At 41.1% G+C, this 19,934-nt stretch overlaps 1 protein-coding gene across 1 annotated transcript in view; it reads right to left on the reverse strand.

The window, feature by feature from the left end:
• LOC124622526 (elongation factor-like GTPase 1) overlaps nucleotides 1-19,934 on the reverse strand; it is a 590,349-nt gene that overhangs the window by 441,715 nt on the left and 128,700 nt on the right. Inside the window, exon 13 of the mRNA XM_047148257.1 lies at nucleotides 4,116-4,249. Within this exon, the coding sequence (XP_047004213.1) occupies nucleotides 4,116-4,249 (134 nt within the window). The remainder of the gene's footprint in view (nucleotides 1-4,115; nucleotides 4,250-19,934) is intronic.

Raw genomic sequence — 19,934 nt, forward strand, 5'->3', positions numbered from 1 at the left:
TTTTGCAGTCTAAAGTCACATCATCAGGTGCAACAATGTTAAAAGGCCATAGGTGTACCCATCACTCCTAGTCAAGATATATTATTCAGTGAACAGTGTTCGAAGTTTAAACTTTGCTTATAATCCCTCTATGTCTATCGTATTTGAACCAAATGATGCCCATACATTGTCAAGTAGAATGCTTACAACTCCTTTTCTGTTCTTTCCAGAGTGAACACTCTCCTGCCCTTGTTGATGGGTTTATGAACTTAAGTAACTATCCTCCCTCTGATGACATCATGATCACTTAATCCTGTCTCTATTGTGGCAATGTTGATACGGTTAGGCCTGTATGTAGCTATACATCTAAAATATTTCCACTGTGTGGGGTTGTCAAAATAGCTTTCAGTTTTCAGAAAGTGTTTTCAGAACTAGTTCACAAAACTGTCTGTCCATACCACCTGCAATGAATTCTACGCCAGAAATTCTGTCTCAGAATTTATTACTTTTCTCAACAGAATTTTCCTTTGATACCACGAGCACTTCTTTTGTAAATATGTATTATATATTTTTGTTTTTAAGAAATGTTCTATGTCCCTGAGGGTTGCTATTATGGATGTGTGGAATGAAAAGTACAAGGATTTCTATCTATCTATCTTCTTTTTGACATCAGAAAGAGGCAATTTCTGAGATTGTTGTTTTCTCTTAATGGAGTCACTTACTCACCTCAAAATTTTATAAGAAAAGTGATTAAAATCAAGGAACATGCACATTATGTCAAAAATCAGCAAACATGACAACAGACTTAAGGCTATTTGGAATGTAGTGAAATGAACGACAGCACAATCACTACAGAACAGGATAATATCATTATCGAATTAAATGGGAGGGCTATAAATGATAAGTGACAAGTAGAAAATATGTTTAATAATAATTCCTTAAATGCAATAGAAAATATAAACAGTTCAAGAGAAATATCACAGCAATACGTTGAAAAGTAACTCTCATAAAATTCAATCATATGAATGTATCACCAATTTCTCTTTCTGAAATGAAGAATATTATATATTCTCTCACAAATAAAAGCTCAACAGGATTTAATGGTGTTTCCAACAGACTAATAAATATTTGTTCCTATATAACAGGTCATATAGTGAAATAATCAGCAACCAGTTACATTAAATTTCTTAACCAGGTTCAGGTACTTAGTGTTCTTCTTCAGAACTTCTTCAGAAGGTTATAACTATCACATTATTTGTGAGTGTCAAGAGTATGATGCACACAGCATATTGCTGTGATGTTTCCACAGACACCTGTTCCTCAAAGAATTTCTTAGATGCCTGGTTTTGTTCATTATCTGTTCAACTCTAATGTTAGGCCTATAAAAATATGTTTTAACCTATTAATAATAACATTACTTCATTTATTTCTAAAGAACATTAGTTCATCCTTAATATTATAGCACCTAAATGTTTGCATTTGTTTAGCATATGAAGCAAACGGCCCTGTACCCTCTTGGTTAGTAACCTTTCCAGTGTAATTAAACTCTGTACAGTAAGTCTCAATAAACTGTGTCTCCCATCTACACATCTTTCCCAATCTAATGCCTAAGGGGACTACATTTCCTACTCATGCTACAATATTTCATCCTTCTCACACAATTAAAAGTCCCATACTGGGACCTCTTCATCAGAACACTTCTCTGTCTGCAGCTCCTCCTTTACATGCAAACCACTTAAGAAATTAAATTTCTTTTATGCAAATGGTTGCTGATTATTTTGAGATATACAACTGCAGTTGCTAAATAAGATGGATAAAATACTAATAATAGGCCACCTTATCTGAAATGTATAGTGTATCACTAATTCAAGTCATTTTTCCACAGAGACTGAAATACGCCAGTGTAAAACACCTCTCTAAGAAGTATGATAAGAGAGTTGTCAATAACTACTGACCTGTTTTACAACTCACATAATTTTCCAAAATTTTTGAGAAGGTGATGTATTCTAAAACATTATCTCATCTGAGCAACAATAATATCCTCTGTAAATGACAGTTCGGATTTCAGAAAAGTTTCTGCACTGAGAAAACCATTAACACATTAAATAATGCCAGCTGATATTTTCTTTGACTTACCTAAGATGGATAACATAATATCTAATGAAAAAAAATTAGATACTCAGCCAATGAAGTCAGTGGAGGTTATTCTGATTAGGGAGAAATAACATATGGGATTTCCCATGGGTCAAACTTAGGTCTGCTATTCTTCCTCATGTATGTAAGCAATCTTCTTGTCTAATATACAACAAGCAGAAGTGATTCCTTTTGCAGATGCCACATGTATTGTAATCAGTTCGAGTATACATACAGCAACAGAAGAAATAAAAAACAATGCTCTTAAAAGTATCACTGACTGGTTGTCTGTGAATGATCTCTCTCTCAGTTTTAAAAAGACACACCACATTTAGTTCTGCATGACCAGAGGTACTACGTCAATGGTAAGTATAACACATGATGACGGAACAATAAATAGGGTGGAATCTTTAAAATTCTTATATGTCTTTATTGATGAAAATTGAAACTGTGAAAAGCACATTTTGAAACTCCTACAAAAACTTAGCTCAGCCACATTTGCACTTAGAATCATTGCAAATTGCGGATTCATAAGCTGACACATTTTCATTTAGTAATGTCATATGGAAAAATGTTCTGGGGAAACAGAATAACATTCCACATCATTACAATACAGGGTGTTTCAAAATGAATACACGGGTTTATAGCCTTTGTAGCATATATCACATCCATCTTACAATCATAAATAGTACACCAAATGAAAGAGAAACACAAACAGTTTTTCTTACAATTATTCAATGTGAACACAGATCACACATCGAGTCGATAGGTGAGTTGTTCCGAAACCTTGATCAATGTGTCAGGAGTAACTGTTGCAATAACACTGTTTCTAAAGTCGGATAGGTCAGCTAGTATCGGAGGCACATACACATGATAGCGTCAGATCGTGTGGAACGTAGAGGTCATGCATAAAATGCTGTGTCAACTGGACCCTTGCGCCCAATCCACAGGTCGGATACAACGTCGTTTAATCAGTCGCGTACTGAGTTACAACAGTGAAGAGAAGCACCATCTTGCTCAGAAATAAAAATGTGTTGTTCAGCTTCTTCCCATTGAGGCACGGGCCACGGCTGTAGCACATGAAGACAAGAAACATCAGTTACAGTTTATTCACCGAAAAAGAAAGGCCCATAAACTTTCCGCGGGGATATTTCTTGAGGCTAAGCGTGAAAGACTCACACTCGTTAAACACGTTTTTCAGTCTCACTCTGTCATTCCACTCTCTTCCCATTGCGCACAGGTACACAAACAAAACTGTTTGAGTTGCTCTTTCAGTTGGTGTATAATTTACAATTGTAAGCTGAACGTAATAAATGCTACAACGCCTTAAAACCGGGATGTTCATTTTGAAACACCCTGTATATCAAAGAAATGATCCATGGAACATGAAACTAACTAACTAATTGTACCTCTCACATTTTTTTTTAAATTTACAATACAACCATGCTTTATTTAATATAATTTTTGACCTAGAAAGAATGGTTTAATTATGTATTTTTAAATCCCAAATTTTACACTTTAAAATGAAAAGGATATTCACCATATAGCGGAGATGCAGTCGCAAAAAGACAATACAAAAAGACTGTCACACAATTAGCTTTCGGCCAACAAGGCCTTTGTCAAAATTAGACAAAACACACACACACACACACACACACACACACACACACACACACAAATGCAACTCACATCAAGTCCGTGCATACTCCACCAGACAGCGTTCGTCTCTCCCCCCACTCATACACTACTATCCCTTCCCCTTCTTGCATCCCACATGATGTTGCATTCTGGCCCAAGATGCTGGAGTTGGCAGTCATGTGTGTGTGAAGTGTGCTTGCTTGTGTGTGTGTACTGACAAAGGATGTGGCCGAAAGCTATATGTGAGTGTCTTTTAATCGTGACTGTCTGTGACCTGACATGTCTTAATTGCACAGTTCTAATTTAAAATTACCTTGAACAAAAATAATGTAGGTATAGACTTGGGAAGTGTATATTGGTTTCACCTGTGGGTGTGCTGGCTCTACAGCAACTCGGAGAATAGGTGCAGCACTCACTAACAGCTCTGTAAATGCAGGACAAGCAACAGTGGAACTTAATGTTGCTGACTTCAGGATGTGTTCCTCTAAACCACTGATACCTGTAAAAAAAAAATTTATTGGTAGCTCTTTTTATCAGGAATTAGGCTCTAAAATCTCACTGATTTGTTGGAATTTAAAACAGTGCCTCTTGCACACAATTCAGCTACATTAAAAGCATTATGTCAATGATTTTTTAAAAAAGTAGATACAGATATCTCACTAGAAAATTTAAAATGTGCTTTCTGCTCATTCCTCTAGTATCTTAACTGTTGGATATGATTGTTTGTGGTTACTGAGGATGGAAGAAGAGCCATAAATTTAAAAAAATCATCCATAAACAAGGACCATTGAATGGGTTCCTTATCACAGAAATAATATTATCTATATCAATCAAAAACAGATTCAGATTCAAACTGCTTCCTTGAGAGACACTGTGCTCTTGTATAAATTGATGTGATAGGCCATCACTGCTATATCTGTGAACAGGCAGATATCAGCATGCACGTCAAAGCCTAGGAGAGAAACGGGTGAAGCCACAAAGCGGAAGGGCTGCCTGCAGAAGAGAACATGATACCATTTGGTAGTTGACCTGAACACAGCAGATGAAACAGACAAAACTAGGACAATCTTAAAGCAACATATGCATCAAAGAGGTGCAAAGCAAAAACTTTTACCTCAACAATGTCTGTGGCCAAGAACAAAGAGAGAAGAATCAAAAATGTAATCAGAGAAAAGAACCAACTGCCACAGGAGGTTGTTATAAAATAGTCTGTAGTACAGTGATAATAGTAACTGATAATATCAGACGTGAGTACAGAAGCAACTACCCATTCGCTGGGAGGCTGTATTTATACTTCCCACGAGGAATACTATTGGCCAATGTATCCATGTGACAAGAGTAGCTCTGTGGCAATACTAAGCCATCTAGGTCCATTCCCTCTGGCAGGCATTCAACTACCACAGGGCTCGATACCAGATTCTTCCCCAAAAACAGGCGTGTATGGGAGAATATGCCCTGGACAGCAATAAGGGTGAAGACCCGCTCCCACTGAATGCCCACTGCAGGAAGAGAGGGTGGCCAGTGGCATCCATCAGGACATCACTGGTGATGTGTGTGCCAGGGGTTCCATAGATCCACAAAGTTGCAGAATGTATTATCAGTGGAACTGTGGGGAGTCACAGGCAACCACCAGGAATACCACCCATGGCATCACACTGTCACCAGAAGGTGGTGAAGGAGGTGGTGACAGATTCAATGTCTGTACTTGAGGCTAGAGCTGGTTGTGGTCCCAGTGCTCAGGTCCCTTCTGTGTTTGGACAAAAGTAGCTCGCTGCCTCTGCGCCTTTACTCCCATCACAGCATCCAGTCCTCAGTACTCGCATTGGGGTGAGCCTACATAACCACACTTGGCGCGTAATGTTGGGATGGCTCTGAAGGTCACAGCATCAGAAGATGAAGCAGGGACCACAATTCCCACCTGTGGAGTAGCTCAATGACACTACAATTGATAATCGGCATGGTTCACTGTACGCTCAAAAACAGGGTGAGGGTCAATCAGTGGCAGAGGATTTGACAGCTGTAAATATTTTTTATGCCATTAGCCTCACAGAAATCTCTGAAGGTGGACGCCATGAACTGTGGCCCTTTATTGGAGACTAACGTGCAAAGCAATCCTTCGATGGCCAAAATCTGGGCCAAGGTAGTGAGGGTGGGTTTGGTCATGGTGGATGCCATGTATACAACATAAGCATCCAAAATGAGCAACCACATTGATCCCAATAACAAGCCTACATAATCAAGATCGATGTGTTCCCAGAGGAGGTGGCGGGGGGAGGAGGTGTGGTAGGATAGGGAATGCCAGATTTTGGGGGTGCTGCCTGGCATTGGGCACATGTTGTGCAGCCATGGACCACAGTTTCAATGTTGTTGCTTATCCCTGCCTTGCAAACATGTCAGCGAGCTAACGCCTTCATGTAGAACATCCCCCAGTGTCCCCAGTGCAGCAAGCTAACATCTGTTGGTGCAACTCTGCCAGGTGACCACCTAATGCACATCAGTCTCAATGTTCTAAACAATTATATCATCTACAACCAACAGCCTATGAGAAATATATTTCCAGGTGATGACCTTGGTCATCAACTGGTGGATAAGGTAAGTTGGCCAGCCATCAGTAATGTGGAGGAGGGCCCGCCACAGCGTGCGGTCGCACAGCACAGTGGCTACACAAGCGACCATAATGGGGAAACCATCCAATGTTTGTTTCTGATCAGAATCAATGTAGAAGCAGAGGATCTCTGTTGGTGAAAATCAGGGTCTGGACCAGATGGTAGATATGACAATGCACTGGTGTTGGACTGCTATTCCATGGGCTTATAATTGATGGTATAATTGTATGCACTCAGGAACAATACCCAGTGTTGGAGGCATTGGCTGTTTGCACTGGAAGGCTGGAATGTGGCCCGAATAATGCCATCAACTTCTTGTGATCCTTTATTAGAGAGAATTTATACCAGAATGGTAGACATGAAACTTTTTAATGGCAAACACTATTGGCAATACCTCCTTTTCAGTAGGAATAGTTTCACTGTGTGGGTGTCAATGTCTTGGACATGTATGCTATAGATTCTTCGGAGTCATCCTCATTCCTGTGTGTTAAGACTGGCCCAATAACATAGGCAGATGCTTTGGTGCCCACAACCAATGGGCAATTGGAAGAGAATGGCGTGAGGCAAGGGGCAGATTTCAGCAAGGTTTCCAGTTGGGTAAAAGTCTGGTCACAAGCAGTGGTCCAGTTGTAAGGCACGTCCTTTTTATGGAACTGATGAGGGACTGCAGAATTAGGGCCATATGGGGTAAGAATTCGGAATAATAATGATTCTGCCCAAACCACCTGTAACTCAGGTAAGTTCGTTGGGTGGGATAAGGAATCTATTGCAGTGACATTCCAATCACTGGGCCTGATTCCCTCTTTGCTGAGACAGTGTAAGATGTTCGCCTGCTTTATTTCTTCATTGATGGTCCTGAGTGTCGACATACTGCATTGTTATATTGACTAAAAAATGAGGGTTGGAACTCCAACACTGACTAGTGTAGATGATGTAGCCGGCAGTGGCACAATTGCGTTTCACAGTTCTTTCTTTACTTTCACTGTTCACAACCCCCCCCCCCCCCCCCCCCCCCTGCCCACTGTGGCCAATTCAACTACATTCTCATCTATGAATCTTGTTTCCTGCACTGCTAAAATTTGTATATGGTTCTTCTCTAGAAATAATTCCAACTAATTCTGTCACCCAATTTTCAAAAGAGAATTTACATTTAACATTCCAAAGTAGTACTTCTTTTTTAACTTAAGCTTAGAGCGCTTTTCAGTACAGTGCATTTCATCACCACTGCAAATGTAGAACTTTGTGGAATCCTCAGTCTCAATGCATTACAAGATGCAATGGCAGATTCTCATCAAAGTTATGACTTGGGGTAGTGCATCCATTGTGCAAACTCTCCATTTTGAGATTTGAAGTTGTGAATTGTAGAGTGCAGGAAATCTACGCTCACCTTTGAATTTCCAAAATAAGACCACGTTGTTAGCCTGAAATATTACTGACTCAGCCACCACGAACATGTGGAACAGACGCTATCGAGGTACCACCACTAACATGTGGAACCAATGTGCCCTCTGTCCACTTTGGGCTTGGACGAGAAGCTGACTCTTTTGCATCTTTTGTTTGTGTGTTTATTTTTGTGTCTTTATTTTGCAGAGAAACAATTTATTTTTTGCAGCACTTTCCTTAAAATAGTTTCATGTTATTACCATTTGCCTGTTTAGGTTTACTTTTAATAGTAATTATAAATTTTCTGTTCAGTTCTCACACTTAAAATAATGCAATTTTCTTAAAGAGTTTTGTATTGTTATCATTTGTTTCTTTAGGTCTACTTTTAGTACTAATTATAAATTTTCTGTTCAACTCTCATACTTCCAATACCAATGTAGTGCATTATTCTCATTATTATTTCAATATTCTTATAGGGCAGTGAGTCAGATGAATAATTTTCCATCTTACTTCCATTTTTATTTAGCAATTTATTAACATAGAACCTTTAATAACATGCTCTGGTTTTATCAGTTAACCTTTCTTTTTATACTGTCATGCGCAGATTATGTTAGCTCTATTTAACAAATCCTCCCCCCATGAACCATGGACCTTGCCGTTGATGGGGAGGCTTGCGTGCCTCAGTGATACAGATAGCCGTACCGTAGGTGCAACCACAACGGAGGGGTATCTGTTGAGAGGCCAGACAAACATGTGGTTCCTGAAGAGGGGCAGCAGCCTTTGCAGTAGTTGCAGGGGCAACAGTCTGGATGATTGACTGATCTGGCCTTGTAACTAACCAAAACGGCCTTGCTGTGCAGGTACTGCGAATGGTTGAAAGCAAGGGGAAACTACAGCCGTAATTTTTCACGAGGGCATGCAGCTTCACTGTATGATTAATAGTCCCCCATTTGGATCTCAGGGCGGGGACTACTCAAGAGGAGCTATCAGGAGAAAGAAAACTGGCATTTTACGGATCGGAGCGTGGAATGTCAGATCCCTTAATCGGACAGGTAGGTTAGAAAATTTAAAAAGGGAAATGGATAGTTTAAAGTTAGATATAGTGGGAATAAGTGAAGTTCAGTGGCAGGAGGAACATGACTTTTGGTCAGGTGAATACAGGGTTATAAATACAAAATCAAATAGGGGTAATGAAGGAGTAGGTTTAATAATGAATAAAAAAAATAGGAGTGTGGGTAAGCTACTACAAACAGCGTAGTGAACGTATTATTGTGGCCAAGATAGACACGATGCCCACGGCTAGTACAATAGTACAAGTTTGTATGCCAACTAGCTCTGCACATGATGAAGATATTGATGAAATGTATGATGAGATAAAAGACATTATTCAGGTAGTGAAGGGAGACAAAAATTTAATAGTCATGGGTGACTGGAATTCGACAGTAGGAAAAGGAAGAGAAGGAAACATAGTAGGTGAATATGGATTGGGGCTAAGAAATGAAAGACGAAGCTGTCTGGTAGAATTTTGCACAGAGCAAAACTTAATCATAGCTAAAACTTGGTTCAAGAATCATGAAAGAAGGTTGTATACATGGAAGAACCCTGGAGATATTAGAAGGTTTCAGATAGATTATATAATGGTAAGACAGAGATTTAGGAACCAGGTTTTAAATTGTAAGACATTTCCAGGGGCAGATGTGGACTCTGACCACAATCTATTGGTTATGACCTGTAGATTAAAACTGAAGAAACTGCAAAAAGGTGGGAATTTAAGGAGATGGGACCTGGATAAACTGAAAGAACCAGAGGTTGTACAGAGTTTCAGGGAGAGCATAAGGGAACAATTGACAGGAATGGGGGAAAGTAATACAGTAGAAGAAGAATGGGTAGCTTTGAGGAATGAAATAGTGAAGGCAGCAGAGCCTCAAGTAGGTAAAAAGACAAGGGCTAATAGAAATCCTTGGGTAACAGAAGAGATACTGAATTTAATTGATGAAATGAGAAAATACAAAAATGCAGTAAGTGAAGCAGGCAAAAAGGAATACAAATGTTTCAAAAATGACATCGACAGATGGCAAGGCAGGTATGGCTAGAGGACAAATGTAAGGTTGTACAGGTTTATCTCATGAGGGGTAAGATAGATACTGCCTACAGGAAAATTAAAGAGACCTTTGGAGAAAAGAGAACCACTTGCATGAATATCAAGAGCTCAGATGGAAACCCAGTTCTAAGCAAAGAAGGGAAAACAGAAAGGTGGAAGGAGTATATACAGGGTCTATACAGGGGCGATGTACTTGAGGACAATATTATGGAAATGGAAGAGGATGTAGATGAAGATGAAATGGGAGATATGATACTGTGTGAAGAGTTTGACAGAGCACTGAAAGACCTGAGTCGAAACAAGGTCCCCGGAGTAGATAACATTCCATTGGAACTACTGACGGCCTTGGGAGAGCCAGTCCTGACAAAACTCTACCATCTGGTAAGCAAGATGTATGAAACAGGCGAAATACTCTCAGACTTCAAGAAGAATATAATAATTCCAATCCCAAAGAAAGCAGGTGTTGACAGATGTGAAAATTACCGAACAATCAGTTTAATAAGCCACAGCTGCAAAATACTAACACGAATTCTTTACAGACGAATGGAAAAACTAGTAGAAGCCGACCTCGGGGAAGATCAGTTTGGATTCCGTAGAAATACTGGAGCACGTGAGGCAATACTGACCTTACGACTTATCTTAGAAGAAAGATTAAGGAAAGGCAAACCTACGTTTCTAGCATTTGTAGACTTAGAGGAAGCTTTTGACAATGTTGATTGGAATACTCTCTTTCGTATTCTGAAGGTGGCAAGGGTAAAATACAGGGAGCGAAAGGCTATTTACAATTTGTACAGAAACAGAAACCACATGGCAGTTATAAGAGTCGAGGGGCATGAAAGGGAAGCAGTGGTTGGGAAGGGAGTGAGACAGGGTTGTAGCCTATCCCCGATGTTATTCATTCTGTATATTGAGCAAGCAGTAAAGGAAGCAAAAGAAAAATTCAGTTTAGGAATTAAAATCCATGGAGAAGAAATAAAAACTTTGAGGTTCGCTGATGACATTGTAATTCTGTCAAAGACAGCAAAGGACTTGGAAGAGCAGCTGAACAGAATGAACAGTGTCTTGAAAGGAGGATATAAGATGAACTTCAACAAAAGCAAAATGAGGATAATGGAATGTAGTCGAATTAAATCAGGTGATGCTGTGGAAATTAGATTAGGAAATGAGACGCTTAAAGTAGTGGGAACAAAATAACTCACGATGGTCGAAGTAGAGAGAATATAAAATGTAGACTGGCAATGGCAAGGAAAGCATTTCTGAAGAAGTGAAATTTGTTAACATCGAGTATAGATTTAAATGTCAGGAAGTCGTTTCTGAAAGTATTTGTATGCAGTGTGGCCATGTATGGAAGTGAAATGTGGACGATAAATAGTTTAGACAAGAAGAGAATAGAACCTTTCGAAATGTGGTGCTACAGAAGAATGCTGAAGATTACATGGGTAGATCATATAATTAATGAGGAGGTACTGAACAGAATTGGGGAGAAGAGGAGTATGTGGCACAACTTGACTAGAAGAAGGGATTGGTTGGTAGGACATATTCTGAGGCATCAAGGTATCACCAATTTAGTATTGGAGGGCAGCTTGGAGGGCAAAAATCGTAGAGGGAGACCAAGACATGAATACACTAAACAGATTCAGAAGGATGTAGGTTGCAGTAGGTACTGGGAGATGAAGAAGCTTGCACAGGATTGAGTAGCATGGAGAGCTGCATCAAACCAGTCTCTGGACTGAGGACCACAACAACAACAATGATCAAAAGTATCCAGACACCTGGCTGAAAATGACTTACAAGTACGTGGCGCCCTCCATTGGTAATGCTGGAATTCAGAATGGTGTTGACCCACCCTTAGCCTTGATGACAGCTTCCACCCTCGCAAGCATATATTCAATCAGGTGCTGGAAGGTTTCTTGGGAGATGGCAGGCCATTTCTTCACCGGAGTGCTACACTGAGGAGAGGTGTCGAAGTCCATTGATGAGGCCTGGCACGAAGTTGGCATTCCAAAATATCCCAAAGGTGTTCTGTAGGATTCAGGTCAGGACTCTGTGCAGGCCCGTCCATTACAGGGATGTTATTGAAGTGTAACCACTCTGCCACAGGCTGTGCATTATGAACAGGTGCTCGATTGTGTTGAAAGATGCAATCGCCATCACTGAATTACTCTTCAATAGTGGGAAGCAAGAAGGTACTTAAAACATCAATGTAGGCCTGTGCTCTAATAGTGCAATGCAAAACAACAAGGGGTGTAAGGCCCCTCCAAGAAGAACATGACCACACCATAACACCACCACCTCAGAATTTTACTGTTGGCACTACACACACTGGCAGATGATGTTCACTGGTTATTCACCATACCCACACCCTGCCATCGGATCACCACATTGTGTACTGTGATTCGTCACTCTACATAATGTTTTTCCACTGTTCAATCGTCCTATGTTTACGCTCCTTACACCAAGCGAGGCATCGTTTGGCATTTACTGGTGTGATGTGGCTTATGAGCAGCCGCTCAACCATGAAATCCATGTTTTCTTGACTACCACCTAACTGTCATAGTACTTGCTGTGGATCCTGATGCAGCGTGGAATTCCTGTGTGACAGTCTGGATAGATGTCTGCCTATTACACATTACGACCTTCTTCACCTGTCGGCGGTATCTGTCAGTCAACATACGAGGTCGGCCGGTACGTTTTTGTGCTGTACGTGTCCCTTCATGTTTCCACTTCACTATCACATTGGAAACAGAGGACCTAGGGATGTTTAGGAGTGTGGAAATCTCGTGTACAGATGTATGATATGAGTGACACCCAATCACCAGACCACATTCGAAGTCCGTGAGTTCTGCGGAGTGCCCCATTTTGCTCTCTCACAATATCTAATGACTACTGGGTCACTGATATGGAGTACCTAGCAGTAGATGGCAGCACACTGCACCTAATATGAAAAACATATGTTTTTGAGGATGTCTGGATACTTTCGATCACATAGTTTATGTAGAGAATAATAGCAGTTCTATCACGCCCCAGACAATACCCTTGTCTCTGATGAACACTCACTATCGAGGACAACATATTAAGTTCTGTAACTACAGTGTATGTCTGTAGTGATATCTCCCCTTATTATACCTTCACAAGGGAGAATCGGTATATGAGGCCTCTAAGTTGTATTGTATCTCTGCTTTGTAATGAAAGCTAATATGTAACTTCCATCATATATAAGTTCTGTACAAAATTGTTTGTTAATTGACATTACAATCGCCTTCTAATTGTTCCTACACATTTTCTGGTGCTGAAACCCTGGAAAAAGTGACACAAACAGAACATTTGGACTCTCTGGTTATCTACAAAACTTCAAGAGGACTGACATCTATTTGGGGTGAATTCATGGCAGAATTTCTTCACGTGTACACGTGTAATGTCTAACACTCGCACTCGGCTAAATCCTATACCCATCGAGACCTTCAGCTTACCTCCATTTGTTGTATCAGTTTACTGCTTGTACATTAGCTGTCAGAGTAATACCTGAGCAGAAGATGGAAGAATAATTTGATTACACAGCAAGTGCACAGCTGAACTCTAGCAAGAAACTATAACATTAAAACTTGTCAAGGACTGTCATCTGTCTCAGCTGGAGACATGAACAATGGTGGTCAAGTTTAGGCTTGTTCTGTGCATCTACATCACGCATCCTCCAGCAACCAATGAGCATTCAGTAGTGTCCTCAGTGCTCTACTGTGAGTTTCATAGCCAACACAAGCACTAAACGTGATCCTAGCAAGCTGTCAAGTGAATTTTTATTCCATTTGCTGAGAGTTATCATGGCTGATGATGGTGGTAAGCGATAAATTCTGCACAAGCATGAAGAGACATAATTTGCTATATAAACACTTCCGTCAAATGTGGAGCACATGCTTGTGCTTACCACAACTGTTGCTTGGAAGTGGCAACTCTGCAGTTACCATCCCTGTCTAGAGCTGCATGAACCGCCATCATCTGTGGCTCAGATTTTAGCGACACTACAATTACAACTACACATGAGCACAAATACTGAAAAAGTTGACTGATTTTCTAAATTAAAACAAAAATGAGGAACACAGTGGTCCAATATTATATGCTTTGTTAATCAAATAAATTTGTTTGATCACTCCATGCCCAAAAATGAGACAGAATACGTTAACAGGTGACTGCAGGAAACTTGGGCTAGTTTAATGACCCTGGACTATGCTATCCAAGACTTACTTGACAGCACAGAATGCAAACTACATTTGCAACTGGCTAGTAATTTCACTTCCTGGGATTGGATTGATGGTGTCACCTGGGATGCAGCTGATTCCGCTCATAAGAAGGCAACAGGACGTCAAACAGCTAAGTTCTCACGTCTCCTTGACAAACCATCTCTGCAGGTTCCGTGCAAGACTGTCATCAATTTGAGTGGCATGGTGTTGAGTGATGATGCAGTCTCGGTTTTGCAGAAAGGTCTCAACTTCGCTCCCAGCCCCAAGTTCACTCCGGTCACAGAAATTGTTAGTGCTGTTGAACAGGTTGCAGTTCAACTTCCGCCTGAATCAGCTGAGGAAATACGTCGTGAAACTTGTCGTGCGTTGACGAAATCCAAGCCGATGAAGTCAAATATCACCAGTAAAGAGAGGGCGGCTATTCGTGATCTGAGGTAGTGCTCTGAAATTGTTGTCTTACTGGCTGACAAAGGCAATGCTACAGTTGTTGTCTCCCATAAGGACTACACTGATAAGATGCAGAGCCTGCTACATGACAATTCCTACCGGAAGATCAGCGTTGACCCTACAAAGAAGGTGGAGAACAAGACGAGGTCGCTTCTCAAGGACGCAGATTTACCGGAGGGTGACCCCAAGGTCCGGTACCCGCCTAGACTATGTGGACTCCCGAAGGTTCACAAAGAGGGGGTACCATTACACCCCATTGTCAGCAACATCAGGGCACCTACATATTTGTTGGCCAAATACCTGACAGGAGTATTAAGTCCTTATGTGGGTAAATCCCCTCATCACATCCGTAATTCCGTGGATTTTGTTAAACACCTTGATAGCTTCAGGTTGGATGAGTCAGATATCATGGTGAGTTTTGACGTCATTTCCTTGTTTACAAGGGTACCCCTGCGAGAGTCACTAGAATTGATTAGTCAGAAGTTTGACGAGAAGACCATTGAACTCTTTAGGCATGTCTTGACTTCCACGTATTTTCTTTTTAATGAAGAATACTACGAACAAACGGAGGGAGTCGCCATGGGTAGCCCACTCTCACCGGTGGTAGCAAATTTCTACATGGAGAACTTTGAGGAGGAAGCCCTGTCGTCGTCCTAATGGAAACCTACTTGGTTTTTCCGTTACATGGACGACACGTTCATCGTCTGGCCACATGGTATGGATAAACTCCTTGACTTCCTTACACATCTAAACTCCATACACCCCAACATCAAATTCATTCTGGAGAATGAAACGGAGGGTAAATTACCTTTCCTTGACGTCTTGGCCAAGAGAAGGTCTGACGGCACTGTAGGTCATGGGGTGTATCGGAAGACAATGCACACTGATCTGTATTTGCATGCAGACAGCTGCCACCACCCTTCACAGTGGAATGGGGTACTTATAATTATAGTACATAGGGCGTGCGCTGTCTCTGACGCAGAGTGTCTACCCCAGGAATTTGAACATCTGAGACCTGTATTTCAAAAAAATGGGCACTCAGAGCGGCAGATTCAACGTGCTCTCCGCCCAACCACTGCAGCACAACCTGTAGAGATGGATGAAATCACAAGGGAGGAGGTAGGCACTGCATTTATTCCACATACAGGCGCACTCTCGGGGAAAATCGCCCGAATTTGGAAGAAACACCGGGTCGGAACTGTGTTTCGCCCTCCGAATAAAACTCGTGCACTGGTGGGGAGCGCCAAAGATGACCTTGGTTTGTTCTGTGTCAATGTGGCAAGTCGTATATTGGTCAGATGATGCGTACCGTTGAGGATCGATGCCGTGAACACCAGAGGCACACTCGACTGATGTATCTGAGCAAGTCGGCGGTCACTGAACATTGTTTGTCGGAAAATCATGCTATGGAGTATGAACGCACGAGGATTCTGGTACAGACATCGCAATACTGGGTCAGAGTTGTTAGAGAGGCCATCGAAATTCGCACCAATGATGATCTCATAAACTGTGACTGGGAACCAGCAATTGGGTTAATCAAGACTAAATCGAGCAAACGTATTGTTGTGACAACGATGGCGGACAGAGCCATCACACCGACGTCATCTCAGACGCTGTCGCAATCTGTTCCACCTAGCGACGGTGGCGCGGGGCACAGACGGTGGAGGGAGTGCGCCGCGGGCGGAGGGTATTTAAATCGGCCACCGCCGCGACAGAACCCAGTTCCCCCTGAGCAGCCATAGTGTACGGATCTCTGTACCAGCACAGGAGCTCAGTCCGTCAGTTCACCTGATGATGGCGACATGTATGATCGCCGAAATATTGTGCCTGTTGGGCACTGTAGACTGGCAGTACACCCGTGGATATTTTGATTATCAAATACGCTGGGAGAAACTCAAGAATCACATAGCAATTGTTAGCTCTGAGGAGTATCCAAAAGCTTAGAAACAACTTCAGTCTTATGAAATTTAAAACTTTCCCAGTGTATAGGTTCTTCCACAAAATATCAGGCAAACTGACAGACCTCATTATCTTTGTGCCACTATATTTCAGTACAGAGTCTTCAGCCATCTTCAGTGTGTACTGATGAAAGTGCACCAAGTTCTGCTATTTAAGACCTTCCTGGAGTGTGCATGTCGTACCCAGTCGTCACTACACATGTATCGCTAAAGGATATGTCCTTCTGCTGCAAGTCTGTGCACTGCTGTGAGCACTCTTTGTGGTGAAATCTCGCCTCTTTGATATAAGATCCATCATCTTCATGTGGTAAAATTAAAGAATGATGCTAGATACACAGAGCACAAAGCTTTTCTATAACAGGATTCCATGTGTTATTTAACAGGGAATAGCTAACTCGAAACATAAGGGTCTCAGGGAGTCGTATTTCCTGTGATTCATTCATAAAATAGTCTACTATGTTTGAAGTACAGGTCATAGCCTACATCACACGTACTCTGACAGCCAATGAGAATTCAGTAGTGTTCTGAGCACTCTGCTCTGAATGCTGCAGCTGATGCGAGCATTAAATGTGATCGTAGCGAGTTGTTGAGTGACTTTCTATTTCGTTTGTTGCAAGCTGTCATTGCTGATGGTGACGGTAAGTGATAAATCCTGCAAAAACAAGCAAGAGAGACAATTTGCAGGATATATGCTTCCTTCAAGAGGAAAGCAAGCACGTGCATGTACCGCAACTGTCGTTTGTAATTGTCAAAGACGCCATTCCCGTCCTTGCCTTGGCATGCACAAACTGGCATCATTCACGGGTTGAACTATAGTGTTCCATGATGTGCTGTTGAACAGGATATGTCATTTGCCCTGTATATGATCAGCCACATCCACATGGACTCTTATTAACACCTGCCATATACGGGTCCAATAAAGTCATCTTAGGTTGATCACAAAGGTGCCAAGATTTTTGTACTCTGCCTATTTCTGAAGAAACATTTCCAATATGTGTTGTGTTTTGGTCTTCAGTCCTAAGACTGGTTTGATGCAGCTCTCCATGTTACCCTATCCTGTGAAAATTTCTTCATCTCCCAGTACCTACTGCAACCTACATCCTTCTGAATCTGCTTAGTGTATTCATCTCTTGGTCTCCCTCTATGATTTTTACCCTCCACGCTGCCCTCCAATACTGAATTGGTGATCCCTTGATGCCTCAGAACATGTCCTACCAACCGGTCCCTTCTTCTGGTCAAGTTGTGCCACAAACTTCTCTTCTCCCCAATTCTATTCAATACCTCCTCATTAGTTATGCGATCTACCCATCTAATCTTCACCATTCTTCTGTAGCACCACATTTCGAAAGCTTCTATTCTCTTCCTGTCCAAACTATTTATCATCCATGTTTCACTTCCATACATGGCTACACTCCATACAAATACTTTCAGAAACGACTTCCTGACACTTAAATCTATACCCGATGTTAACAAATTTATCTTCTTCAAAAACGCTTTTCTTGCCATTGCCAGTCTACATTTTATATCTTCTCTATTTTGACCATCATCAGTTATTTTGCTCCCCAAATAGCAAAACTCCTTTACTACTTAAAGTGTCTCATTTCCTAATCTAATTCCCTCAGCATCACCTGACTTAATTCGACTACATTCCATTATCCTCGTTTTGCTTTTGTTGATGTTCATCTTATACCCTCCTTTCAAGACACTGTCCATTCCGTTCAACTGCTCTTCCAAGTTCTTTGCTGTCTTTGACAGAATTACAATGTCATCAGCGATCCTCAAAGTTTTTATTTCTTCTCCATGGATTTTAATACCTACTCCGAACTTTTCTTTTGTTTCCTTTATTGCTTGCTCAATATACAGATTGAATAACATCGGGGAGAGGCTACAACCCGGTCTCACTCCCTTCCCAACCACTGCATCCCTTTCATGCCCCTCGACTCTTATAACTGCCATGTGGTTTCTGTTTCTGTACAAATTGTAAATAGCCTTTCGCTCCCTGTATTTTACCCCTGCCATCTTTAGAATTTGAAAGAGAGTATTCCAGTCAACAATGTCAAAAGCTTTCTCTAAGTCTACAAATGCTAGAAATGTAGGTTTGCCTTTCCTTAATCTTTCTTCTAAGATAAGTCGTAAGGTCAGTATTGACTCACGTGTTCCAATATTTCTACAGAATCCAAACTGATCTTCCCCGAGGTCGGCTTCTACCAGTTTTTCCATTTGTCTGTAAAGAATTTGTGTTAGTATTTTGCAGCTGTGACTTATTAAACTGATAGTTCTGTATTTTCACATCTGTCAACACCTGCTTTCTTTGATATTGGAATTATTATATTCTTCTTGAAGTCTGAGGGTACTTCACCTGTCTCATACATCTTGCTCATGTTGTCTACTCCAGGGGCCTTGTTTCGGCTCAGGTCTTTCACTGCTCTGTCAAACTCTTCACGCAGTATCATATCTCCCATTTCATCTTCATCTACATTCTCTTCCATTTCCATAATATTGTCCTCAAGTACATTGCCCTTGTATAGACCCTCTATATACTCCTTCCACCTTTCTGCTTTCCCTTCTTTGGTTAGAACTGGGTTTCCATCTGAGCTCTTGATGTTCATACAAGTGGTTCTCTTTTCTCCAAAGGTCTCTTTAATTTTCCTGTAGGCAGTATCTATATTACGCCTAGTGAGATAAGCCTCTGCATCCTTACATTTGTCCTCTAGCCATCCCTGCTTAGCCATTTTGCACTTCCTGTCGATCTCATTTTTGAGACGTGTGTATTCCTTTTTGCCTGCTTCATTTACTGCATTTCTATATTTTCTCCTTTCATCAATTAAATTCAATATTTTTTCTGTTACCCAAGGGTTTCTACTAGCCCTCATCTTTTTACCTACTTGATCCTCTGCTGCCTTCAATACTTCATCCCTCAAAGCTACCCATTCTTCTTCTACTGTACTTCTCTCCCCCACTGCTGCCAATTGTTCCCTTATGCTCTCCCTGAAACTCTGTACAACCTCTGATTTAGTCAGTTTATCCCGGTCCCATCTCATTAAATTCCCACCTTTCTGCAGTTTCTTCAATTTTAATCGGCAGTTCATAACCAGTAGATTGTGGTCAGAGTCCACATCTGCCCCTGGAAATGTCTTACAATTTAAAACCTGGTTCCTAAATCTCTGACTTACCATTATCTAATCTATCTGATACCTTTTAGTATCTCCAGGATTCTTCCATGTATACAACTTTCTTTTATGATTCTTGAACCAAGTGTTAGCTATGATTAAGTTATGCTCTGTGCAAAATTCTACCAGACGGCTTGCTCTTTCATTTCTTAGCTCCAATCCATATTCACCTACTATGTTTCCGTCGCTCCCTTTTCCTACACTCGAATTTCAGTCACCCATGACTATTAAATTTTCGTCCCCCTTCACTATCTGAATAATGTCTTTTATCTCATCATACATTT

The sequence above is a fragment of the Schistocerca americana genome, chromosome 7 (genome assembly GCF_021461395.2).
Source record: "Schistocerca americana isolate TAMUIC-IGC-003095 chromosome 7, iqSchAmer2.1, whole genome shotgun sequence".
Classification (NCBI taxonomy): domain Eukaryota; kingdom Metazoa; phylum Arthropoda; class Insecta; order Orthoptera; family Acrididae; genus Schistocerca; species Schistocerca americana.